Below are 27,871 nucleotides of genomic sequence, written 5' to 3'. Positions count from 1 at the left end.
CATGGCTGTGTACGAATGGACATACATCTAGCAAATGGGCCACAGTGGCTGTATGACTTCCTATATTCTCAATTTTGCCACTCAAACAAACCAAGCCCACCAACTATTTGTTTTCAGCAGTTGGAACTACAGAAATCAATTAGAAATGTGTCATCTCAGATGATTTCACCGGAAGAAACATTCCATGCAGATTTTTTTTTTTTTTTTACTAAATTAGTGTAAGATGTTGGCTATGTGTTCATGCAATTATGGCACGATAGAGATACATTGTTGTTGTTTTTTTGTTTTGTTTTTGTTTTTGTTTTTTTTTTTTTGGCCAGTCCTGGGCCTTGGACTCAGGGCCTGAGCACTGTCCCTGGCTTCTTCCCGCTCAAGGCTAGCACTCCGCCACCTGAGCCACCGCGCCACTTCTGGCCGTTTTCTGTATATGTGGTGCTGGGGAATCGAACCTAGGGCCTCGTGTATCCGAGGCAGGCACTCTTGCCACTAGGCTATATCCCCAGCCCACATTGTTTGTTTTTAATCAGACTCGTCTATTGTTCAAAGTAAAACTCTGCTTTGTGAATGATGATATTCAATCCGAATTAGAATGTAGCAGAGAAAAAAATTAGAGCAATTATGACTCATCCAAGCAGAAATGTGTTTAGATGCTCATAAGCAGGCTGAATATTTTAAATACTCAACCAATGTTCAAGCTGCAAGACTCTGCCATGAAGGCTTATATCAACTCTTCAAAGTAGCCTTTAAGAAAGAGATACTTTGAGGAGCGACATGATAGCATCAGTCCAGACCAACCTGTTGGTGTCATGGCTTTCTAAAGGAGGTATTGCTTTGTACAGCAACATCACAACAGGATAACTCCCTGGGAGTCAGCATACCTTGCAGGTAGCTCTGGTGTCGGGGGCACCACCGGGCAGCTGGGCAAGTCGGTTATTTCAATAGCCCTCAATCTCTAATATAAATATAACAAGTATACAATAAATATTGCACAAACAGACAAAAAGCTCAACCATAGTAGTATCATAAATAGAGCACAAACAACCAGTAGTCAAATATATAAGGATTATGTGTTTTTATTGACTTATTTCTTACCAGCTAGCTAATTACATTATTCTTTATTTTTTGAAAGAACATGCACAGATATGTTTAAAATTGTTTCTAGATCTGTTTACAATTGCTTTCTTGGAATAATTTGAAAAACTCTCCTCTCTTCTATAGATTTTACACAAAGCAACCACATACAAACTATATATTTTTTGAAATTTCAAAATAAATTAACAGAATTAGCATCTATTGTTATTTTTTATTATACTCTGCCATGGTACAATTTCATTTCCATCATAATTGACAAAGGAATTTGCTTCCTAGTGAGTTCATTTTACAGTGAAATCCAGTTTCTTTAATAGCTCCACTAGCAGAAATTGAATGAAGAAATGCACAACAAAATGGAGAGATAGAGACAGTTAGCTCCCTATATAGTGTACAATTATTTTAACTTTCTGCTTGAAATAATTATGCAAGGATCATTGTTTAAAACACAGGCAAAGCTAGCCAAATGTGCACGTGTTTAGATGAGACTTAAATGAAGCTTTATATGAATTGTAATATCTGCACTGGTAGACAGGACTTTTTGTTGCCTTATTAAAGGGCCCCTTTTGTACCGGAAGATCTGATTTACATAATCAAATGCATCTCCTTACAGGCATAAGGATGAGCTAGCAAAAGGAATTCGTGTGATTTCTAAAGCAGGCAATATATTGAATGGAGATTGTATTTACTTTGTGTGTTTTGCTTCAGTTTGATACATCAAAATCCATATTTATAAGGTACTCAATATTTCATGAAATGCTATTTTAGGAAATGTGGTTTTGAATAGACAGAGAGGCAACGAAGGTCTGTTGAAAATAGGTGCACCTACAAATGGCTGAGAATAAAACAAAATAATTGAAAACTATTTTCTTATCCCAATAGGGCCAACCTTATATAAGCTCATCCCTCCAAATTGTCATCTAAGCTTGCAAAATGCTTCACCTAGACTGCAGTCTTCATCACGGGACAGCAGCGGAGGCAAAGGTACAAAACTCACTTTCTCAGCCATCTCATGAGAATGATGCAGGGAATGCTCCCTCTCTGAGAACATCCTTCTCTGTTCATAGCTGGCTAGACGACATGTGAGCCAGGAAGACAGAGTGCAGCCCCCAATTCCAATGCACGCCAGAGACATGGAGGCGAGATGCAGAGGGTACAGGGAGGAGGTCTTCTTTGTGACTGCCCGAAGGAATTGAAAATTGAGGATGCCCCCAATGAGTCCACAGATACAACAGGCTGAAAAGAGGATCATCTGATAAGGAAAAGAAAGGGGACATTAACGTTGGAATGGCAAAAACCACCCAGAACTCAGTACCCCAGTGCTGTCGCCTGTCAAGGACTGCTAAATTACAAAACACAGAAGGTGCTGGGTGCCAGTGGCTCTCTCCTGTTATGCTAGATACTCAGGAGGCTGAGACATGAAGATAGCAGTTTGAAAGCTCGGACAAGATAGTTCATAAGACTCTTCAATCAACTACAGAGAGAGAGAGAGAGAGAGAGAGAGAGAGAGAGAGAGAGAGAGAGAGAGAGAGAGTGTTTTTGGTGTTTCAAAGAGGGCAAGAGAGCCTATCAGCTAAGATTCTGCTAAAGTCTCACTCATGGGTGAAGGGCGAAGACTATAGTGTTTTGGAAATTGAAGCCTGCTATAGTGGCAAATTCCTCGAATCACAACTACTGAGACAGCAAAAACATGAAGATTATAGAGGCTGGCCTAGGGAAAGAAGATAACAAAATACCGGTTCAAAAACAAGCCAGAAATGAAGGTCCATGTGCAAGCCCAGCTCAGTGGGGGCAGAGGGAGGAAGGTAACTATTGGAGGAAAAGCAGGAAGATCCTGCCCACAAAATAATTGAAAGCAACAAGGCTGGAGGTGTGGCTTAAACAGTAGCATGCTTGCTTTTCAATTTAAGTTCCTAAGTTCATGCTCGCCTCTGCCTCCCAAAATATAAAGAAAAAAAACAAATAATTTGAAGTCAAGGCTATATCTTCTGAAGTAAACAAACTTATCTTTTAGCTAGATTCAGATTAAAATATTTATTTAATAACTATGATATGCTCCTACATTAGGAACAGTAACAAATGTGTCAGCTGCCTTAGTTGTCCTCTGAGAGAGATACTAGTACACATTTTGAAAAAAGGAATAGTGATCAGGTAACACTGATCTTTAGGGATTTTCTGACCAAAATCCAGTCCACCCTGTCAATTCTTTCCAAGTATTTAATACCTCCTCATTGAATTTTCATTCATTTTCCCTACTTTCAAATATTTATAATTTTCTACTGTCTGAACACGCAGAATTTAAATTCTTTTTCTTGTTCAGTGTTTATTTCATTATCTATCTTCTGAACGAATTATGAGTTGTCCTTATATTCCAAATCTTTTGTAACATTCTGTGGCACCACAATGAAATAAATATAATAGGTATTCCAAAAATACCATTTACTTGTACTGAAAGTTTGATTTTTGATCTTATTGTTGGATAGGCAATAGTTTAAACCTGTAGAGTTGTGCAACCTAAATAGGATCCCCACTGGAATGAAGTACAACGCATTCTTTACAATAAATGCCCTGTAAGCATTAACTTGAGAAACTCAATTGACTATTTTAAAAACTTGAATAATTTTGTTTTGACAAAATCATTCCTGTAGATTTCTAAGGTAATAGTTATTTAATGATGCAATCCTATTTCTATTCTCTGTATTATAGTATCCAATCACCCTTTTCCACCCAATTCCCAACACCTACTTGCTGGGGATGGAACCTGGGGCCTCATGCTAAGAAAGCAGTCTACCACCACACCTCTGGTCCTAACCTTCCCTGTATAGTAATGCATACTAATATTCCTTGTTCTCTACCTCTTTTTGCTCTCCCTGCCCTCTCCCTATGCCCCACCCTCTGACCCATACCACTCAAGGATATCTTTAGTTCACTGCAAATAATTTCACATTTTCCTTGGACTCTTGCAAACTGCAAATCTCAAACTTTCCTGAAAGGCTTCCTAGACTTCACAGATTACATCCTGTGCTACAGTTCCCCATGGCAGACAGCTTTATAACTTACTTTACCATTTACCTTTCTGTTAGCAGGCATTATTCGTTGTTTATAGTTGAGGTTAGCAAGTGTTTACTGAGCACTTAGCATCTGCTATCCCTGTTTGAGGCAACTGCTGGCATTGCAGTAAAGCAAATGATTTATAATGATTCTCCCTGAGTGTATTGTGACACACTCAGTATATCTCAGCTCAGTGCATAAAGTTCCTGTGTAAATGGATGGATGAGTGAAATACTACAGGATATTGCTATGGATGAATGAAATAGCACCAGGAAGAAAGGTGATGGTACAGTAGTTGGTTTAATTTCTCCAACTTATTCCAACACTGCTTCATCAGGGCTGAAAACCATTGATGGAAAAGTAAAATCTATTTATACTTGATTAAGTAAATTGCTGAAAATTGGCTACCAAATGGTAGAATCATCCCTCCCCCCAATATAGCAACTCATAGCTCACAATTTTAAGTAATATTAAACAGTTATGAATTTAATTGACAGCTGATGTGCTGTTTCTTTAGTATGTATTTAATACTTTACACATTCTCATAAAATATGAAGAGACATATTCTAGCCTTCAAATAATGAATTAATATTCATTTTAATTTACCATCACAAGAAAGCCCACATCTTTACTGAGTTATTCTCATTAATTCTTTAAAAGCATGGTACTTTATTAACATATGTTCTTAATTTACCTAAGAATTAAACATTACATTTTGTATGCAAGCTCATAACCATATGCAATTATTGAATGCCACTAGGCAGAAGGTTCTAGACTGATTGGGGACTATAGATTGCTTGAGGCTTAATGCCATCAATGGGATCCTTTCCATCAATGGGAAAGAAAGTACAGAGGATGCTGTCTACCTTCTCAAAGTACACAGAACTAACACTTATCTAAAATCTTCAGGCCCTATAAATTTAGAACAGAATTAGAAAAGCAGAACAGAAAAATGATTATTCTTTCTTTCCTCCTTTGTTTCTTTCTTTTTCCTTCCTTCCTTCCTTCCTTCCTTCCTTCCTTCCTTCCTTCCTTCCTTCTTCCCTCCCTCCCTCCCTCCTTTCTTTCTTTCTTTTTCTCTCTTTCTTTCTTTCTTTCTTTCTTTCTTTCTTTCTTTCTTTCTTTCTTTCTTTCTTCCTTCCTTCCTTCCTTCCTTCCTTCCTTCCTTCCTTCCTTCCTTCTTTCCTTCCTTCTTTTTTTCTTTAAATACAAAGCCATAAGGAATCTTGGTAGAGAAAAAATGTAGAAAGAGTGAAGGGCAAGTCTAAAGAATGATAGAATCATAGACAACAGCTAAACATCTTTACCAATAATGTGGGAAAAGGGCAGTGGTAGAGTATTTGCTTAGCCAGGGTGCACTCCCCAGGAGGGACAGTGAGGGGTAAACAGCATAATAAAAGAAAGAAGTGAAAGAAAAATAATCACAGTCCTCCTTGTTCCAGGCCTTGCTCCTATATCAGGCTTCTCTCTTAACAACCCTTTTTCTTTTTAATATAAAAAGTTTCTTCCTAGAGGCCTTGTGTAGCACTGATTTTTACCAATTTGTAACGTTTTATGATCTTTCCTCTAGGACTCAATAAAATAACCATGCTTTTTCCTTCTTTGAAAATGCTCATAAAACTTCACTGGAGCCTGTGTGGGTCTCCTCCAGCCTGTGCTTCAGTTAACTGGAACATTTTCCACAACACACAATCCCACGGCAGGACCAGAAAACATCTGAACGCAGTTACGGGCGCATGCACAGTAATAAAATAAAATAAATCTTTAAGAATTAACTATAGGGGCTGGGGATATGGCCTAGTGGTTAGAGTGCTTGCCTCGTATACATGAAGCCCTCGGTTCGATTCCCCAGCACCACATATACAGAAAACGGCCAGAAGTGGCGCTGTGGCCCAAGTGGCAGAGTGCTAGCCTTGAGCAAAAAAGAAGCCAAGGACAGTGCTCAGGCCGAGTCCAAGCCCCAGGACTGGCCAAAAAAAAAAAAAAAAAAAAAAAAAAAAAAGAATTAACTATAGAACCTTAGCAACACAGCAGTCTTGGTGCTTTGCAAAATTAGATTCAGTCAAAGAAAGCCAGTAATGCTTAAGGGCAGGTTTATACTTAACAAGCTAAATTTGCGATTGACTCAAACTTTACCTTCAGCTCACTGAAGGGTTCAGGTGATTGCCTGGGAAGGTTTTTAGTGGAAACTCAGAAAGACTTTCAACCACAGCATACATTCAAATTAGCCTTTTCAAGTCTTTAAAGAATATCTCAGGGCATTTTTTTTTATGTTGCTGTTTTGTCACAGACTTTAATACTAGTTTTATTTGAACAAGAAAACCAGTATATTTCAATCTCCTTCTCATTCCAAGTTTGTAACATTCTGTAAAACTACTTGGTAGTTGTCAAGTTTGCTTTTGAATTCCCATATTTCAAATATTCCAATGCACAACACAAACAAGTAAAAAACTTACAACAAGGCAAAAACTTACGACAAGTCCTGATTTTTTTTTGGCGCACAATATTCCACACACACCACAAAGAAGAAACTGAAAAGGAAAAAAAAGACAATTATTTTCTTTTATTTAAAGGTAAGAGAACTCTTAGATCCTGGCCTACTGTAATTCATTCATGACACTTGCTCCAGGGAAGCCCAAATGATTTTACTTCACCATCAAAAACTAGGAAAGGAAAATACCTCATTCTAAAAGTGTAAGGGCTGAAAGTACATTCATACTTTATGAAAAAATGTTTACAATGTCACTAAATGTAATTGTGGGATTTCATCGACACGAACCCATTTTGCCTAATTTAGCATTAGGGAAAATTATAACATCAAGGACACTAGAGCTTTGTCCTTTCTGGTTTTGTTTCACTGCTTTTTTCTCCCTTCCTGCTTCCTCAGGGGGAAAAATGGAAGGATACACTCATTCACGCTGATCAGCTAGAACTTAGTAGGCTATGCAAAAGATAGGGAATCTGGTACCAATAAAAAGATAGGGCACTAAACACGAGCTGTTTCTCTACAGGTGCATCATTCTTATCTTTCAAATGGAAATGGAAACTTACCCTACCAAAAGGGACCCCTGTGCATACCTGTAAAAACATTTGAAGATAGGAACTTATTGTCACATGGTTTCACGTAAACCAGGAAACTCATGACTTAAGTGCTTTGCAAAAGCAGTTACAACTCATTATCTACCAATGATATAGACATTCTGGTTATCATAAAAATGATAACTAGTTAAATTTGCATAGAAACATATAAGGCCATCAACTCTAAATTTACACATATCACTGACTTGGCCTAACTGTATAAAATATATAAATGAATATATATGCATCTATATGCATATATAAATAAAATATGTAAATAAGAAACTCATTTCCATATGACTTTTAAAAATTTGCTATTTCAGATAGGAACTAACAATGTAACTGGCTTCAACTAAGTATTTCAGGCCTGGGTATATAAAAAAATATATGTATATATACATGCATATATATGTATGTATATATATATATACATACATATATATATTTTGCCATTCCTGGGCCTTGGACTCAGGGCCTGAGCACTGTCCCTGGCTTCTTTTTGCTCAAGGCTAGCACTCTGCCACTTGAGCCACAGCGCCCCTTCTGGCCATTTTTTGTATATGTGGTGCTGGGGAATCGAACCCAGGGCTTCATGTATAAGAGGCAAGCGCTCTTGCCACTAGGCCATATCCCCAGCCCCTGGGTATATTTTTTAAATACATCAAATATTCTATAAATTATCTGAACTAATTTGCATGTAAGAAGCACCCATAAAATTTGCTGAAAAATAGTAAGTAAGAGAAACTTTTGTAACATAGTTTTTCCTGTAAGACAGCAAGATGAAAACTGAGAGGACATGAGGGAAGAGGTGACACTATTCAATAAGAAATGTACTCAATACCTGCCTTACGTAACCCCTCTGTAAATCAGCTTTACAATAAAAATTGAAGGAAAAAAACCAAAAATGAGTAAAAAAGGAAAGAAAGAGAGCAAGATGGTTGTAGGCTAGGCAGTGGTGCAAAAAGACAAAGCACACAAGGAGATATGAGAATTTGGTACATAATTTGGATGACATTTAAAATCAGTGAGGAAGGAATCACAATCATTTATTCAATCAACAAAACTGGATAATTCTTTCAACCTTCTCCAACGTATAAAAATAACAAGAAAGACAACACTTTATGAAGGTGCATGTACCAAAATAATTTGAGTAGTATACAATTATGAAAAGATAGAAGCCCAGAACCTGATGAATCTTGAATACTTAAAATGTCCTATGAAGCTATTTCTGAGGGAGTATGTTCTCATCACCCTCTGTTACAGAAGTATAAACCTGTTTGACCTCTTGTGGAGTCTTTTTTACTGATTCTACCTCCTAAATTTCAAAGTTATGCCTAAGTACTTCTTATTATGTATTTAGTGCACCAAGTTTTAGATTAAAAATTCAAACATCCTTCTCTTTACTTTTCTGTATCTAATCATTATTCAGCCAGAAAGTTCACTCACCTAGCATTCATTCTTGAGATAATATGAATACAGTATAGTTTTGTGTTGTTTGGACCTGTCTATAAATATAATCAATATTTATTTGCAGTAAAATTCAAATAATGACAGGAGCATAAGCAGAGATCTACATTCTAGCCACCTGTTTGAATCATGTAAGTGGAAGCAATAATTGTAATTTCTTACTGTCCCATTTCACTTGGGGGGAGCTAAGGGATAAGATTTCAGGGCTGGGAACGAGAAGGTAGAGTAGTAAGGAAATTAAGCAGTATTTTTCCATTTTACTTGGCTCTGGAGGGCAAAACTAAGAGTTACTTTTGTTAGGGTACTCAAGCTCTACATTCCACATTCTTAGAGGAAAACTGAGAAAAAAATAGATACATGTTACAGGAAATATATAAAATCGTAAAATTTCTTAGTACAATTTAAGAACACTTGGCTTAAATGTAGTCATTGTAATGTATAGAGAAGAAAAAGGGGACACTCCACATGAGAAGTAGAAATTGGCCTTTTATTCCATTGGCTAGGGACTTTGAATGTTGACTAAAGTTAGTCAGATCTCACAATGTACATATGGGGATCTCAGAACTATAAGTTCAGAAAGTCAGCAATCATACATAGAAGTGAAGATTTTGTTAAGAGTCTGAGTTAATTTGCCTCTAAGAATATAATGAAATGCTTTTCAAAAAGGACTTTTAGTTCAAGTGTACAATATATCTGGAAATCCAACCAGGAGCATTCAGTGGACATCTGCTTACATATGGCTATTCTCTTTGCCACTGTCATGGTTAATTTTTGTTGTAATAAACCAATTTGAAAGTAAACCATTGTGTTATAGTCTAACGTTAAGTGTTCCTATCTTATAAGGGAATTTGTAATATTTCAAAATATCATCTTGTTGTTTCATAACTTTATCTAGAGTTCATAGAACATATCTTCATCATGAAAATCATTTAGCAAGTAAAAATTGAATTTACAGCCAGGTACTACGTGGCTCACACCTAAATTCAAAGCAAACTAAGGCAGAAACTTTGAAATTTTTATCTTCAAGTAACCAGCAAAGAGCAAGACATGAAGGTGTGGTTCAAGTAATAGAGGGCCACTCTTGAGCAATAAAGCATGCCTTGAATTCTAGTCCCTGTTCCAACACAACTACAACAACAATAATTAGTTAAAAGGAAGTATAGCTGATCACTGGTTCTGTGTGTGTGGTATGTGCATGGACACACCCACACACAAACCATGAGTGAAAGACACAGTCTCACATGAGAAAAAGCATTTTGTTTCTCAGACAATGAGCTGTGTAATTCCAAGAAAGATTATATGCTTTGCTTTTATTCTGAAGCAGTACCGGTCCAGCCAGTACAGATATAAGAAATGAAATACTACAGAATAAAAGAAATTCGATTAGTCCTCCAAAAGAAAATGTATTGGATTCCAATTTACAATAGATTCAATAGATAACTAAGACTTGGATTTGTGGGATAAAATGGAGTTTTTAGGGAAAGTGTTCTCCACTTTGAGCATATTTCCTTTATGAAAGTATTATAAAGATTTCTGCTATATTATTGTCAAATACTTGTACAAGGGAGAATATTACTGCTTTTGTGTTCAAAGATACAAACATATGGCTTCCACATGAACAAGGCAAAATTGATAAATTGCAGAATGCAATCTTTTCTAGAACCTATCTGGGAACTGAAGTCCATGGATACAAGTACCTCAGGGAGGGTCAAGTTCTTCCAAAGGAAATATGAAAGGGAGGAAGGAAATTGTGTCATAGGTCCCAAAGTGTGGCAGGAAGAGATACTGTGATCCTGCAAGTGTCTGTGTATGTGTATGTTACATGCGTGTATGTGTGTTGTGTGTCATATGCACTGTGTGTATGAGGGGAGATGTGCAGAATGCTGCTCTATCCTGAGCACTTTTCTTTTAAGAAGCAATAGCATTAAGTCCCTGGCAAAGTAATAGCAACACCTTCCATTTTAGAACAGAAAAAAAACACACAATTCTGAAATAACAGAAGCTGTACTTTGAGCCTTATTGTCCACCCAATAGTCCATATGCTATTCAGATGAGATTTTAAGAAAGATATCCATATTTGGTCAACAGCATGTAGGTAGACATAATTATATCTTCCACAGATATCTATGTTCAAATGAAACAAATGGAAATATCATTCATAAGGCAAAAATGCAAATGTGATTAAGCTAAGGGTCTTGAGATGGGGAGACTGTTGTGGAAAGACTACATTTTAAAGGTAATTATGGGGGTCTTTTAGGATAAAAGCAAGAAGAAAAGTATATAATGAGACAGAAATGAAACAGAAAAATGAGACAGAAATGAAACTGGAATGAAAATCCTACAGATCTGGCTTTAAGCGCAGGGGAAGAAAACTTTGAGTCCAAGGATGTGGACAGTTTCTGCAAACTGGAGTGGAAATAGATTCTCCTTAGAGCACATGGGAGAAATACAGCTCTGTGCACCCATTTTAGACCTCCTGTGAGAGGATGGATTAAAATTTGTTGTCTTAAATAATTAAATGAGAGTACTCAGTACAGAGGAAATAAAATATAACTCCAATACCTTCTACAAAACTCCACAATAATAGGCAATTTTCTTAATAGAATGACTTTAAGAAGAGATCAAGTAGCAAAATATACAGTAAAACAACTAGTAAATCTTACAGGTGTCACTCATCTAATCAAAATGTTAGATGGCTTTATGTATCACTGACAAACACTAGAAGCAAATGAAATTGTTCTCATTGGTGAATGAATGAACTATGAGATAATCACACTAAGAGCCCCACCAGTGATTCTTAAAATATGAAATCAAGCCAGGTACCAATGGTGCACACCTGTAATGCTAGATGCTCAAGAGGCTGAATTCTGAGGAATACGGCTCAAAGCCAGCCAGGGCAAGAAAGTTCATGAGTCTTACCTCCAATTAATCACTAAAAAAGCTGAAAGTGGAGATGTGGCTTAAATTAGGTAGAGAGTCCAACTTGATCACAAAAGCTCAGGGACAGTTCTTAGGCCTGAGTTCAAGCCCCAAGAACAACACAAGTAGATTGGAAGATAGGGGTAAAAATTTTAATTCATACCGATAAATACAAAAGAAGATGAATATTGTATACAGTATAATGTCAGTTATATGGCATTCTGAAATAAACAATAGAGCTAGTAAAGAAACAAGAATAGTTGCTTGCAGGTGAGAAGAAATTGAGTAGTTGAAGTATAGATAATATCTTTAAGGCAGTAACATTGCTCAGTATGACTTTGTAATTGTGAACAAATGAGGTTATGCCTTTGTTAAAACCTCATAGCACAAAAATTCAATATATGCAAACTTTAGAAAAATTTAAAAAATTACCTAGGGAGTGTCAAGAATGTCAGGATAGAATATTGATTATGTTTTATAACCAAATAATATTTTTTTCAATTTTTGAGATAATTTCACTGCAGCAGGCTAGGGATTAATAATGACTTGGGTAATTATGAAAGTGGTCTGAAAAACTAAAGAAAAACAAAGCCAAACCAAACATGTTCCTAGGTACTGTATTAATACAGCTGTTTCCCACAGACATAGCTGACCAACAATTCTGACATAACTATGTATTTATATTGAAATTAAACAATGAATTTAATTATATATAGCATTGGAGTAAGAACTTACCCATGATGAAGAAAGAATGAGTAGAATGACCTACATTGTAAGCAATTAGAACTGAATTGCCAGTATTAAGTTATTCTAAATTCAATATAGAGATGGCTACATATAGAAATATTTAGAGCTATGTCTACATACACACTAGTATCATCTCAATATATTATCCCCAGTCAGCTGACAAAACCTACGAGAAAGACCCCAACAGTAATGTGCACACCTATCACCAGATCTAATTTCTAATGTTATTCTTCAGTTAAAGAAGTCATTTATCCCTGGAGAAACAGTGGGAAAGGGCATACAGAACCTGAGCTTGAAGCATATTATAGAGTGCCTGAACAAACAAACTAGCCTAAATTGACTGAAGTTTGCTAAAAGGCCAAAGAACAAAGAGAATCCAATGACCAAAGTTGAAACAATTTGAGCAATAAAATAAGAAGTATTGGTTTAATACCCAGCAGTACTGTAAATATCCATAACATCTGACAAACTAATATTCAATATTTAAAGATACGAATGCTACTGCTTTAAAATACTACATAAGACATTTTTTTAAAGTGGTACTGGAATGTGCAATTTTTAAATAAGTAAAAACCTCTGCTGTATTTTTCCCACTGGTGTCGAGGGCTGATGATGTGACAGTGATTCTATTTTTTATAGAAATGAAACACTCAGCCTCTCCTTAAGCCAACATGGAAAAGACTCATCTGTGCTCTGAGTCTAACACTGGAAAGCCCTCACATGCCATCCTTCCCTTGGGCTCATTCTCCAGGTGCCTTTATTATTAAACCCACTACTCCCTTGCCCCCAGCCACCAGCCCCCTAAACCATCTCTGAAGTTTGGCAAGTTTAGGATCAATGGCTAAACTCCAATAGAAAAGAAAGAAAAAAAAACTGTGTCTTTTATACTTCTTCCTGGGTTTATATTGGGCCTTTTTGTTTTGTGATAAGTATTTTTGAGGGGGGATTTGGAAGGTTTTATCTTCTATCTATCTGTGCTATTTTCAATAGCAGACTACATGTAAGCACAGGTTTTCATATGTTTGCCTAAGACATCTTTGCATAGCTATTTAATTGTCCAGTATACAACTTTTAAATCTCTTTCTACTGCTTTTATTTTATTACTCTTTTTGTTGAAGTATGAGTTTTTAGAGATGAAGAATGTATGTTTATAATTCAATAAATGAGGAATCAAGAAAAATATTTTACACAGAAAATTCTAAACACTTCATGTAGATAATTGGTTTTCAAGAAGGTAAAGCATAGTTCCTTCCCTCATTATATGTAGCTAATGCATAATGATTTCCTTCCATACAGTATCCTATGGAGAGGGGGAAGAACGGGTAACCTCAGGATGGAGAGACCAAAGAAATACTACCCCATGCAGGTAAGCAAGGTCAATGTCAATAGTGATAAGTCATCATAATCATCAGAACCCTTGATATGGGGCCATCAGAATGGTAAGCATGCCCATGGACAAGATTTGTGTTCAACGTCAGAATGGACAAATGATAACAGGAAGAAAGGAAAGCAACTAAAATTGCTAATTTGGAGGAATATCATCATTTGATAATAAAGTGATTGATCTAAAACATTTCCAAGAGAAACAACTCTAAAGTTCACTATAACTATAACTAATGAGGTGATTTAGGAAGGTAGCAAGACAAAATATATGGAGATTAATAATATTGGTGCATACAACCAACATGGAAATGATATAATTGGAGAAACACTTTTTTTGTGAGGGGGAGGAGGAGTCGGTCATAGTGTTTGAACTCTGGGCCAGGGCATTGTCCCTGAGCTCTTCAGCTCAAGAATAGCACTCTACCATTTGAGCCACAGCACCACTTCCAATTTTTTGGTGGTTAATTGGAGATAAGAGTCCCACCAGCTTTCCTGCCCGGGCTGGCTTTGAACCATTATCCTCAGATCTCAGCTTCCTAATTAGCTAGGATTACAGGGATGAGCCATTGGCGCCCAGCTGAGAAACGCCATTTTTAATGTAAAATAATTACCTAAAATAAATTTTATAATCTGGATGTTAACCAAAAAGGAGAAAACTAAAAAATGAAGAACATAATTGATTTATACAAAAGGAAATAAATATGACATTTAGTATGGTGTGTTTGTTGAATGGGAATTGTTCCTTCTAAAAGAAGTCTGAAAGAATATGTTTTTAGCTCCAGCCATAGGGCATACCAGAACACACCATTTAAAATATTTACTAATTATTGGATTATATTTTTTACATAGTGAGCATAACTCATTTTTATATATCCATACATTTGCACTGTATTCTCACCACTCTCCAAGAAGACATCATCTATAAAGCAGAGTTAATCATCCCCAGATACTGAAGCTGATTGTAACTTGTTCTGAGATTTCCAGTCATCAGAAATGTGAGCAATACATTTCTGTTGTTTGTAAATTATTCAGTGAAAGATATTTTGCTATAATTCCCAAAAGAATATTATAATGTATGGACAAAGTTTGAAATGTAAAGTATGCTATCATTTTCAATTCTACTTGTTAAGATGATTCTATTAAACACCAGAAAATTATGCCTTTTTGTTTTGCCAGTCCTGGGGCTTGACCTCAGGGCCTGAGCACTGTCCCTGGCTTTTTTTTGCTCAAGGCTAGCACTGTACCACACAGCGCCACTTCCGGCTTTTTCTGTTTATGTGGTGCTGAGGAATCGAACCCAGGGCTTTATGTATATGAGCTAGCACTTTAAGTCTAGGCCATATTCCCAGCCCAAATTATGCTTTTAAAAAATTAGAAAAACGAGTCTATAATTCTTATTAAAAATAAATATCTTTCTGAGAAAAAGTTGAGTAACATGAGCTATGAAGTTGTTCAATGTTAATCACAGACACTAAAACTTATTTTAAAACTTGAATAATTAAAATAGAAAGGCATTTGCATGTGCATAGAATTGAACAAAGGAATAGAATTGAGATATATATACATATATATTCCAGCATATAATAAAATGGCATCTCTAATCAGTTTTGAAAAGTTAGTTATTTCATAGATTGTGTTTGTGTACTTATATATCAATCTGGAATAAACAAAATTAGATCTACAATTTGCACCACATTAGAGTAATAGCCTATGGTCTATAGGTTTAATTTGCCAATAAAATAAGAGTGGTAGTAGGAAATAGAATTTATAACTTTCAAGTGATAAATATCTTTGGAGTAATGATCCATGAAGAAAGCTTTGTTTATTAAAGTACTATAAGCTAAAAAGAACTAAAAAATATGAAAAATTTTCTGCATTGCAAACACACACACACACACACACACACACACACACACGCGGAAATGATTTGCAGCTAAATACAAGGGTTGAGAATCCCTAATGTAAAATGAACTCTGAAGAAACAATAAGGTACTAATGATCAATCCATATTATCCAAAGATATGAGCAGATGATTGTTGAAATGCAAGGGACTTTTAAATGTAAAGAAGTTTTTTTTTCAGATAAAATATTAGAGGTTTATTTAAAACTTAATTCTCACCTTGAGTATGCAAAATACAAACTCCACAAAATGTTCAATTTTTTTACTTTGTAGTTTACAAATATACAAAATAGAAGTTTGCTTAAATGTATATTACATATTTATTAAGACAAGGAACTATGTAGAAAAAACACATTTGTTCTGCTTAAGGCATACTTGGGAATAAACCATTGTACAAATTATTGCATATCTGAAACCACAGTGCATAACAGACCGTCTGCATAAAAAAAAGTTAAAGAAGTAAACCAGGTATAATTTACCTGACTTAGGTCATACATATAGATCGGAAGACAAAAATAGATTCCTTGTCAAAGTAGGCAGCAGTTTGAGAACTTTGGCTTCCTCTTTTGGTACCTTTAGAACCAAGACTCACCAAGCACCATCATTTAAGCTACTTCACCTAGAATGGCACAAAATCCATTTCAAACTACTTCAGAGAAGTTCTGCAAATTATCTGATCACCAGATGTCGTAAAGTTTAATAATATGTTTGACCTAGATAATCAGATATTTGTGTATTGCTACTGACAGGAATTTGGCAGCAACTTTCAAAATATCATGTGTATTAAACATAGTTATACATAAATGTGCATCTTTGCCTTAGCAATTTATCAGAGAATTTATCTTACTAATAGGTACATACACATTAACAGAATGATCTGTGGATTAAATTATTTATATTAGAATTCTAAGTGACAATCCTAAATGTCAACCAGCAGAAAACTGGTTACATTCAATGGAGTTCCCTGCACCTATTAAAAACATGAGAATGATCAGGTGCTGGTGGCTCATGACTATAATCCTTGTCACTCAGAAGACAGAGATCAGAGGAGTGTGGTTCAAAGCCAGCTCAGGCAGGAAAGCCTACAGATTCTTTTCTACAGATGACCACCAAAAAGAAGCAATTAGTGGAGCTGTGACTCAGGTAGTAGAGTGCTAGCCTAAAGCACAAAAGTTCAGCGACAGTACAGGACCTGGGATCAAGTCCCAGGCCTGGCACAGAAAAGAAATAATAGCAAAAAATAAAATGAGTGATCACTGTACATTGATATGGAAAGTTCTCCAACATATTATGTTTAGAAAAATGTGTGTGTGTGTGTGTGTGTGTGTGTGTGTGTGTGTATGAATGAATTATGTCCAGTATCTGAAAGGTCCAGAATGTTCAGGCACAGAAGTACCAAAGAAATAGCTTGAAATAAATAAAGCCTATAGTAGAGAATGAAATAGGTTTTCTTTTCACATACATATAAAAGATTGTAAGCTACTACATATTCATGTGGGAGCAGCTAACATGTTTAGTGACCAACATCTTTCATCTTTATGTAGAAAGGATTTCATAGTTCATTACATTCATGAAATTAACTGAAAAGTGTGTGTATATGTTTGTGTGTGTGTGTGTATGTGTGTGTGCAAGCGCATGGGTGTGTTGATGGAACTCAGGGCCTGGAGCTCTCATTAAGCATTTTTGTTAGTGGCTGATGCTCTACTACTTGGGCCACTCATCCAGTCAAGCAGTATTGTGCTGGTTAATTGGAGATTGAGTCTGTGGACACTTCTGCCCAGGTGGTTTAAAACCATGATCTTCATATCTCTGCCTCCTGAGTAGTTAGGATTATTTGTGTGAACTGCTGGGTCTTGACTTTGTATATTAACATTTTTTTAACCTTCTAGGGAAAAAAAGATTGAAAAGAGGAATTTGCTCTCTAATGGTCAGATTCATAAGGAAGGGAACAAAGAAAGTTATGAAAGTAACACGATCCTCCAAATATAGAAATGGAATCCAATGTTGTCTCATTTGCCATTTCTTGAATTGTTCAAGGGATAGATCATCTGTTTGTTTTACATCCAGCTCTGACATAGCATGGCTTACAAAAATATACTTTTAGAATAAAGTATTTAGGTAACTTAATAGAAATTCAAACTGGATGAATGCATTTGTAGATGTATGGATGATTTACAGCATGCATGAAGACAGAATAATTCAATCTAGCCAATTCTAAACTTTAAAACTGAATGCATTTTATATTTTTACGGAATGATATTTAGTTAGCTTCTATTCTCAGAAGCATTCTTAATTGGTCAGATGACTAATTACCTTCTCATCTTCTCCTTCATAAAAGTTTAAAATAATCTGGATGTTGTTGACTCTTTAAGTATTGTGACAACTCCTTTGTTGATTTTTAAAGATTCCCTTTCAATTCTCAGATGCTCTTGATATGTCATCATTGCAGACTTTTCTATATCAATGTCACTGAAAAGGATTTTACTTTGGCCCTGAGTTATGATTGACATAAAATTCTTATTGCACAACCTATGAAACTGTAACCTGTCTGTACATCAGTTTGAAAATAATAAAAAAAAATTCTTATTTTTGAGTTAAGACAAAAATAACCCAAATAATTCAGACAATCTACCTATAACCACATACTCTAGTATTATATTTCTCTTGCTTTCTCTTAGAAAGAAAGCTGGGCATGGTCTAAGAGTACACACAACAAGGTGAAGCACTGGCAGTTCATACCTACAATTCTAGTTACTCAGGAGGCTGAGATCTGAGGATTGCAGTTCAAAACCAGTTATAGCTAGAAAATCTGTGAGATGCTTATTTCTAACCAGCCAAAAGCTGGAAGTAGAAGTATGGCTCAAGTGGTAGAGTGCTAGCCATAAAGGGAGAAAAAGCTAAGGTAGAGTAAGAGGCTTTAAAGCCTCTTGCCTCAGTAACTGCCCATACCCCCCAAGAATAGACACACAAGTTAGGCAAGGTCTTAGCACTATCATTGGAATCCTGTTGTTACTCGCCATTGGCACATGGCTCTGAGGGTAATAGTTCAGTTCTCTGATTTTTCTGCCACTCATATATCTCAGTCCTATTGCAAAATTTAATTCTGCAAGAACTTCAGATTCTTTTCATGCAATTGTGATAAGTGCTTTAAAATTATCAAAAGATATCAGAAAGAGCTTCACGACATTAAAATGTCACTATGCAAAAAATAAGTTCAATTTTTTTCTTTTTAGTTTTGTGGTTGTCACGAGCCATTCCTGGTAAAACATGCCTGTCCAAAAGCAAATGTTCTAAAGGAAGAAGGTGTTCAGGACACTATCTGATGAGGATAAATGGCTGATCTTAAAAGGCCTTAAAGAAACCATAAGTTGTTAACATCTTTTCCATCTTTGGAAATATCTTACTTTAGGGTTTCTGCCACATCAATAATAGTCCTGGCTTTATTAATCCACCTAGGAATTCTTTAGGAGATCTTATTCAAAGTGAAGTGATCTCTCCATTTGAAAGCAAGTCTTTAACCAGTAATTTCATCTGGACATCTGGACATATTTGTCCATACAGTGCAAAAATTTCTTCAGCAATCTTGGGTTAAATAAGGTCTGTCCACTACATCTTCATGATTTTTGCTCATTTTTTCTCTTTGAGAATCTTACTTTGTCTGTTTTAGCAAGTAGACCTACTTTTGCCCAAATAACCCAAATTACAAATCATTAACAAGAATTTTCCAAAGAATGATTTTGAAGACTATTTCAATCAGAATAACATGAGGATACTTGCTACAAATTCAGGTTCATAGGCCCCTGTTGAATCAAATTTAAGAATCTGTACTTGGGTCATTCCCAAGGTAACTGTTATGTTGTCTTTGGTGTGAGAATATTGCCTGGAGGATAAGAACACTGATTTAATTATCTACTTTGCCTTAGGTGGGGGTAACCCTCCCAAACTGGACAGATATGTGAGCTGATGAGGCTGTGGAAGCCTGGGGGGTAACCAGTAGAGGGAAATAATAGATGCCTAGGGTTTGTTGTACTCTACTGATCCTGTTTTGATCACAATGTGTCAGTGGGATGTCCTATTCTGTTCTGGTCGGTTTGGGGTTCTAAATGCTTCTTGTATCTGTATAGGCCTTTCCTTCTGGATATTTGGGAAGTTCTCAGCTAATATTCTGTTAAATAGGTTGCCTATCCCATTAACTTCTTTCTCCAAGTTTTCCTCAATACCTATTATCCTTAAATTGGTCTTCCTGATCATGTCTTGAATCTCCTGTAGTGATCTGTTTTGTTGATTAGACTGGATTTGTATTGATTTTTGGTCTTTCTCCATAGAATCTAGGGAATCTTCAGCTCCTGAGATTCGATCCTCTGTTTCAGTTAGTCGGGACTGTAGGCTGGCTACTTGATTGGAGCCTAGGGTTTGATCTCAGAGACCCTCTAGACCTGTAGAAAGAGTCAATGTCCTTTCTGAAAGCCCATATTCTTCCCCCAAAACTTTCATCTTTCTATTTACAGGTGTGAAGCTACTTTACAAAATATTCAAGCAGAAGTTAAGTGTCTCATTCATATGTCCCCATCAGTCATAGGAGAATGAAATTAAAATTGCTTTCTCTAGACCTGATTTTAGACATTTTATGCCAATGTATGCCAATTTCTTTTTGATGATTTCTTTCATAAAAGTACTGGGTGTAGAAGAAGAGTTTTAAACTTTCCTTTGAGCTTAACTTGGGTCTCTGTTTCCCAATTATGTTGAACTATTAGGGACCTGGAAATTCACATTGAAGGGGTTACTGACAGTATTCCAAACACAGTCTCTAAGATTGAGGGAATTCCTTCTTCAAGAGACATGAAGGAATGGACATTTTCTTACCTAAGTGTTTCTATCTCTCCTGCTCTCCTGTTTTGGGAGTCTGCAGTAGTTGATTAGAGAACTCCGAAACAAACACAGGAAATAATTTTATATTCACTCTATGTGTGCTTTTTCTCGCTCTGGTAAATTTTATTGTGCATATTTTGGATCAGCATCATTTTCTTTCTGAATATGTTTCTCCTAGATCCCATCTGTATACATAATTGGTAACAAGAAAACCAAGGGACTAGAAAGTAAACCATATGAAGTATTTCCAAATTCCATAGAAAACCAATGATTAGCAGAATGCTATTTTTATCTCACCTGAGGTTTCTGAGAGGGGAAATGTCTCCACTGTCCACATATCTACCCAGTTAACTTAAAACTGGTTATATGCAACAGCAAACATGTATGGCCTCTTTCCAATCATTCCTTCTATTTGATGGTCAGCATTCTAAAGGCTTCCCTAGGTCAAAAGGGAGATTTCACATCTCATTTCAAAAAGGAACAATACAGAATTATAAAATTGAAAAGTAACCATAAATTTCTCTAAGATTATAAATTCCTCATTGTCTCCATGAGTCTAAAATAAGACCTTACAAGAACATGAATCAGGCTGTTAAAATAAGATTCTGGGAAATGAATCTGGAGAGTGAGGTTTTTAAGAACTAGATTCTGGACGGAAGCATTGTAATTGAAGTACAAGAACATTGCGGATGATTTATGAACTAAGGACCCAGGGAAGAGGCTGCATTTTTAGACTGTTTAAGAATAGCTCTGAATGGTGGTTTCTGAGCCTCATCGATTTATGTTATTAATGTGGCAGTTTTCAGCTTCCTTTGCATGACAAACATCATAAAAATCATTGGGAACTTTTCTTTTGACCTTTCATTAGCTAATTTCTTCATGACCCAACAATTGTATCACATCAGCTAGGTTGCATAGAGGACCTGACACTTGCCTTCCTAGTGTTATGTAAGATGTTATTACAATGAATAAGCAATAACTTGTACTCTCAACAGAGCTGCCACATAATAGGTACTGGCTCATAAAATAACAAAAAGATTAAGCCTGACAGGTTTTCTATTTCCTGAAGCTGAGGTGTGCCTTACTGAAAAGCCCACAAAGGTTACAGGAAGAAATAATAATGTGGCTAAAAGAAAAAAAAAGTGGGGTTGTAAAAAAGACTTGGCTTATGGGTTTTTGGAGAAACTATTAACCACTGCACTCTTCATCAGTATGCTTCAGCATAATCTTCATTTGTCTCAGTGGAAAACAGCCTGCAGGATGGCTTAGCAGAGAGGCTTTTGCACTCATGGCACTGTCTTTTCATTTTGACTCTCATTGAAGGACCCAAGAAGGAAATGACTTCCTGAGTATTCTTTGGAAAGAAAGTTTCTAATTTCTGTAGTTAATTCAAAAAATGTTCAACATTTACTATGTAGATTCTATCCTTCAACATTTCTAGAGCTCAAAAAGTTCTGTTTTAAGATTTCTGTTTTGTGAGTAGAGAAATGATGATGCCAAAAATTTCACATGGCCATGTTTTTAGTAATGGTAGCTTGTGATTCCTGTCATCAACATTGTGCCTTTTATTATGGAAGAAAAAACCTGACTAAATATTCTCTTTAAAAAGTAAATTGCAAAATGTTCTCAGTTAAAGGTTTTATGCCTATCACAGTAACACAAACTTCTTCTTCAAGGTTTTGGGTTTTTGTTTTTGTTTTGTTCGTCTTTTTGCCAGTCCTGGGGCTTGAACTCGGGAGCATGGCACTGTCCCTGAGCGTCTTTTGCCCAAGGCTAGCACTCTGTCACTTGAGCCACAGCTCCACGTCTGGCTTTTCCTGTTTATCTCTTACTGAAGAATTGAACCCAGGGCTTCATGCATGCTAGGCAAGCACTCTAGCACTAAGCCACATTCCCAAGGCCTTCCTCACGTTTTGTTTTTTTGAGGGCAGGCTATACTGAGATTTGAACTCAGGTCCTGTCACTTGCTAGTGCTTCATCATTTGAACCATAACTCCAGACTCATTTTGCTATAAGTTAGGTAGGGTATTGTGTTTTTACCTGGGTCCAGGTCTCAGGTGGCAATACTCCTACTTATGCCTCTTAAGTAGCTGGGACCTCAGGCATGACCACTACATCCAGATGAAGAAGCTTTTGTTAAATCTTTGTGGACACTATCATACTTCAGAGTTCCTTTGGTGTTCTTGCTCAGTTGCAGTAAAACTTAAAATAAGTCCCTTTCCATGTATCTCATTTAGATTCAGCTACTTTCAAAGGGTCATGACTGAAATACAAGGGGACACAAAGGAAAACTAACAATGAATTCATCTAATATTCCAGCCTTGCTCCATTGCACATCCTGCCAAGTGTCCTGTACTGAGAATCCTGTGAGGATATCAAACTTTAGGAGATGAAGGGCCAGAGATCACTTCCATGGTCATCTGCTATCAACTGGTGCCATCCTTTGTTGTATCCTAGGTTTATTTTATCAAAAAGAAGATTCTTTTGCATGTCACTCATATTTCTACCCAGATGTTTTAAGACCAAATAACTCAGAGAACCTGTATTTTATTTACTTTAAAGTGATGAGGCCTTAAACATTCCTGTGTTTGAAATTATATGATGTGTTGCATTCACAAAGTGAATCTATTCTAAGGCCTATCTAGGAAACTGTAGGTACTTCAAAATGTGGGCTATTATTTCTGGATTTCGATGTTAAATCTGATTGGTCTTGGAGCTGAGTTACATATAGGAAGACTTCAACCCACTGATAGGCTATTTTTTTTTCCCTAATGAATGGACATGACCAGAGAGCAACCTGGGCTTTCTTTAACTGTAACATTCTCTAACTGTAAATCCTTAGGGAGAAGGTGACAGGACACCAATGATGAGTTGGAATAACTCTGACAAGGAGCTGAAGTAGAATCCTGTGAAATATGCTGACCTTGTGGTTCAGAGCAACTTGCCATTTGGCTAGGTGCCCCAGTTTCAGAGAACTGGGGTTCAGTGTCACACACGGGGTATTATGCAATCTAGCTCTGATAATGCACAAGTCAATTTAGGCTCCTTCAGTGTCCTGGGTACAGATGTCGTGGTTACCAGAGACAATTTGCTATAGAAGAATCAGTTAATAGTGTAAGTTTGGTGAAATTTACTGAAGAATTAACCGTACTACTTTAAAAAAGCACATTTCATGTTACTTAAAGTTAATAGCAGGTGATTTTTTATAGTTCATATTGTATGAAGTTATATTTGGCATTAACATACAGACTTTATATTTTAGGCCATTTCCCACAAACATTGACTGATTCATATTCTTTATAGCACTGTGTGAGTGACGAAAACTAAAATAGGCTTAATTGTCTTTCCCAGAGCCTCTACAAGAAGGAACCATGACTGCCTGATCAGATTTACAGCTCAGAGAATGTCTTGATTTCGTTTCACTCTACAGCATGCTTCTTCAAACCAGAAAAATCACAAAACATAGTTATCACGCTGGCAAAGTTTCTTGTAGAACTGCTTGTTGCCGACCTTCTCCAAATGTGCATTTACAGGGTCAGGTTGATAGTCTATTAATTCTTCAGTTTAGGGAAAGTATCTCCGTAGTAGTAGTAATAGTAGTAGTAGTACTAGTAGTATTAATGATAAACCTTTACTGAATACTTGACAGGTTCTGGGTTACACTTTACACATCACCTAAGTTTTTCCTCATAGTTCAGTGAAGGAATCTAATCTTCTAATAATATTTTGTTTGTCTTAGAGCAGGTAAGTGGCAGAACTGGTATCTGAACACTTGTACCTTTTGTAAACTAGCATGTACTACTAATAATATAAGTTTCATTGTCATAATCCCATGGAGAGATACAGTGTACTATGACAAATCAGCAATAATCTTTCTAACTCTCAAGGCTGAATAATGTAGTACTTCTAAGCCATAATATTACCTCAACTCTCTCCTTACTCATTTTGGTTATGCTGCCTGCATAATTTTTTTTTTATTAGAAGAAGTTTGAGAGCAGAGATCAAAATAAACTTCTACATCTCATATTTTGAAAGGTTACTATTTTGGAAATTTGGGTATACAAATCAAAGACAGTTTCCATTTTATGAAGAGCAGATCTTTGGTGGCAATGATACAATTGAATAGAGTGGAATACACTTAGGTGCAACAATGTGTGGAAAGGATGCTTTGCCCCCTAAAGCTTGTAAGGGTCTAGTCTCCAAAAATGAATTTTGTTACCACTTGGGGGCAGTAGCAACCAATTAATCTGCAGGGCTGTTTTCTGAATTTACAACTAAAGTACCAGTCTTTACTTCTAGCTGGAATGAATGGTGTTTTAAAAATGTTTTTTCAATTAGCCTTTTTATGCAATACATTTATTTAATCAGGAATGAATTAGTACCATGATCACTATATTGTTATTGTTATTATTATTACTATCATTATACTATTATTATTTTGGATATCACTTAGCAATGTTTTCCTTTTCTTTGATGTTTCCTTTATCATAAAAAATGTAAATAATACAACAGAAAAATGTTATCTTCATTCAAGCTTATAAATTTACAGATGTTCATTGTAATATCTGCCTGACCAAAAGACAGTAAAGGTATTCTTTGGAAAGAATGAAGTCTTCTGAAACTAAAATTGGAAGGAAATTTATAATAATTAAATATTAAATTATTATTATAATCTTCTCCTAATCAAGGAGCTTTAAATCTGCTATCTCAATTCACAGAGCCAGTCTAGTTTACAAAGGCAACAGGTTTAGGAAAGCATAAGGGTTTTTGTTTGTTTGTTTTGCTTAAAATATATTTAGACAATGCATCTATCTTAGGAAGGATTAAAACCCAGAACTGCCTGATTCACAGCATGTCCACGCTCCATTGTCACCTGCTGCTCTAAGATGATGGCACCACCCTTCCCAAGAGACAGGAAGATTAAGAAAGAATTTTAATCCTAAAGTTCAAAAACGGATGAGAACTCACTCAAGAAGAAGAAATGAGTTTATAAAGAATATAATTGATTTAGCTTTAGAAAGTTGGTATTCTACTATAATGGGCTAAGTAAGGTAAGTATAAATTTCATTCTGGGATTTATTATATATAAATTTATCTTAAATAATTGTATGGAACTATCTCAAAGCAGAAGACTAGATTCATGAATTATTAAAGTTTAATCCCAGCAATTGTTCTCTTAAAATCCATGAAGTTGTACTAAGATGCTTGTAAGATTATCTTCAGAAGCAGAACAAAACAGCAGCTAATGTTTTCCAGTGATTTCCTATTCATAGATACACCAGCCTACATATTTAGTCCTTCATCACACTACATTAATACCAGCTACGAAAAGTAGGGGAGAAACCATGGCACTTGGTTTTAGTATCCTAAGGAAAGATGCACTGAAGAAGGAAGAAAGAGAAGAGTTGCCTCTCCTAATTCCAAACACCTTGGGGAGAGGCACCTTTTACCTGGTGGAGAAAGAAGGGATTAAGTCCAGGCACTAGAATTGAAACTCCACACCCAAACCCATGCTAGGAAAACCAAGTGTTGGTCAGAACTCTGAAACTCTGCCCCTGATCCAGTATCACCACTTGAGCCACTCAACCTGCCTTGGTGAGGCAGCTATATGGCAACCTGTACTCGCTTCCCAACCTCTGGCAGCAGAAGGAAGAGTAGCCCCTTACCTGCTAGGGAACTGGACACCAAAACAAACACAAAACTTTGCCATGTTCCATGACAGGCTCCCTGTTGTGTGTGTCACTTTGGCGTGTCTGTGTGTGTGTTTGTGTGTGTGTGTGTGCACATGTGCACTGATCCTGGAGCTTGAATTTAGGGCCTTGGCACTGTCCCTTAATTTTGTTTTCCATAAGTCTAGCACTCTACCACTTGAGCCACAGCTCCATTTCTGGCCTTTTGGTGGTTAGAGATAAAAGTCTCAATGATTTTTCTACTTTGAACTATGATTCTCAGATTTCAGTCTTCTGAGTAGCTTTAGAATTACAAGCATGAGCCACCAGCACCTGACCTGGCTTGGTTTTAATAGTCTTAGGGGATATAGGGGCAAGATCCTTTTAGAAACCAGCCAACATCAGTATAGGTTCAAATCTACCCTACTGCATCACTGGTCCTTTTGGCCTCTGGGCTCCAGATGTGACACAACAGTGATGAATTGGAGGGTGCAGGTGTCACATAGGAGGCCAGGCTTACCCCTCCATGGTAATTCTTTCATGAGCCAGGGCAATCCCTGCAGTGCTCACACAGGCACGTGGCTGTGGATGTGGCATGCACCCTAGCTCCAGGTACACGCTTGTGTTATGTGCTACTCCTACTTCATGAACAGGACAAGAACTGTGGATCTGGAACCATACTGGGCTTGGTTCACATTTTAGTGCCAACATGGCTGCAGTACACCAAGAATGGATGTGTAGCACACTGGAACATAGGACAAAATCTCCCACTGAAAATCTGCAAGTGATCACGGGCTCAGTAAAATCAAGCTACCATCTCATGGCTTCTGAGATGACAGGAAGGAGATCACATGATAAAGACCACAATATTCACCTAGCTCTTCCCTGTTCAGAGAACATTTGTGAATCAACAGCAATCAAGGACCCCCAAACTTTAGAGGAACTATGACCTCACCTATATCCAAAATAAGGTGCTTGAAACTAAACTAAACTAGCATAGTGAAAAATGGATGTTTAAAGAAAATGCAATGACCTTCACTGGAACTCAGGGAAATGAGTCAGTAAGCTGACAGAGAAGTTTAACAGTTATTTATTTTTAAAAACCAAATGTAAACTTGTGAGCTGAAAAATATATTGAATGAACTTAAATTAAAAACATAATAGGAGGCGTCAATAGCAGAATAGATCATACAGATGAAAAAATTCTGAGCTTGTTGACAGGTTGTTTGAAAATATGGAAGAGTGAAAAAGAAATGCAACAATAAAGAAAGCTTTGAGACAGCTTTATAAAGGGGACATGGGTTTTTGGGAACCAAGAAGAATTTGATAATGCTAAAGGAAGAGATGGCCAGTCAAGAAGCATGGAGAAGTGGCCCCAGAGGCAGGGCCCTTGCTTATCAAATAAGATGGGAGTTTTACCACAGTACAACAGGAAAATAAAATAAAAATATATGGAATGAATAATAATAGAAAACTTCCCAAATCTAGGCAACAATACAAATATCTGGATAAAGGTAGGACAAAGCTCACAATTTAGTTTTAACTCTACCCAGTCTACTGCTAAGATAACTTATAATCAAACCCTTAACATACTTTTGAACTACAATAATAGAAAACAAAACAAAATAGAAGCCTGGAGAAAATGGGTCACGCCTTTAATCTGAGCTACTTAGAAAGCTGAAATCTGAGGTTCACGGTT

General features: G+C 36.4%; 1 protein-coding gene across 2 annotated transcripts in view; it reads right to left on the bottom strand.

Annotated features, from left to right (window-relative positions):
- The window catches only part of Tmem196 (transmembrane protein 196), a 52,853-nt gene that overhangs the window by 1,843 nt on the left and 23,139 nt on the right, over positions 1-27,871 (bottom strand). For both annotated transcript variants that reach the window (XM_048337825.1, XM_048337826.1), the window contains exons 2-3: positions 6,615-6,671; positions 2,087-2,341 (exon numbers count right to left, since the gene is read on the bottom strand). In XM_048337825.1, coding sequence (XP_048193782.1) covers positions 2,087-2,341; positions 6,615-6,671 — 312 coding nt within the window. The remainder of the gene's footprint in view (positions 1-2,086; positions 2,342-6,614; positions 6,672-27,871) is intronic.

The sequence above is a fragment of the Perognathus longimembris genome, chromosome 2, assembly GCF_023159225.1.
Source record: "Perognathus longimembris pacificus isolate PPM17 chromosome 2, ASM2315922v1, whole genome shotgun sequence".
Classification (NCBI taxonomy): domain Eukaryota; kingdom Metazoa; phylum Chordata; class Mammalia; order Rodentia; family Heteromyidae; genus Perognathus; species Perognathus longimembris.
This window is presented reverse-complemented; position numbering and strand designations above follow the sequence as displayed.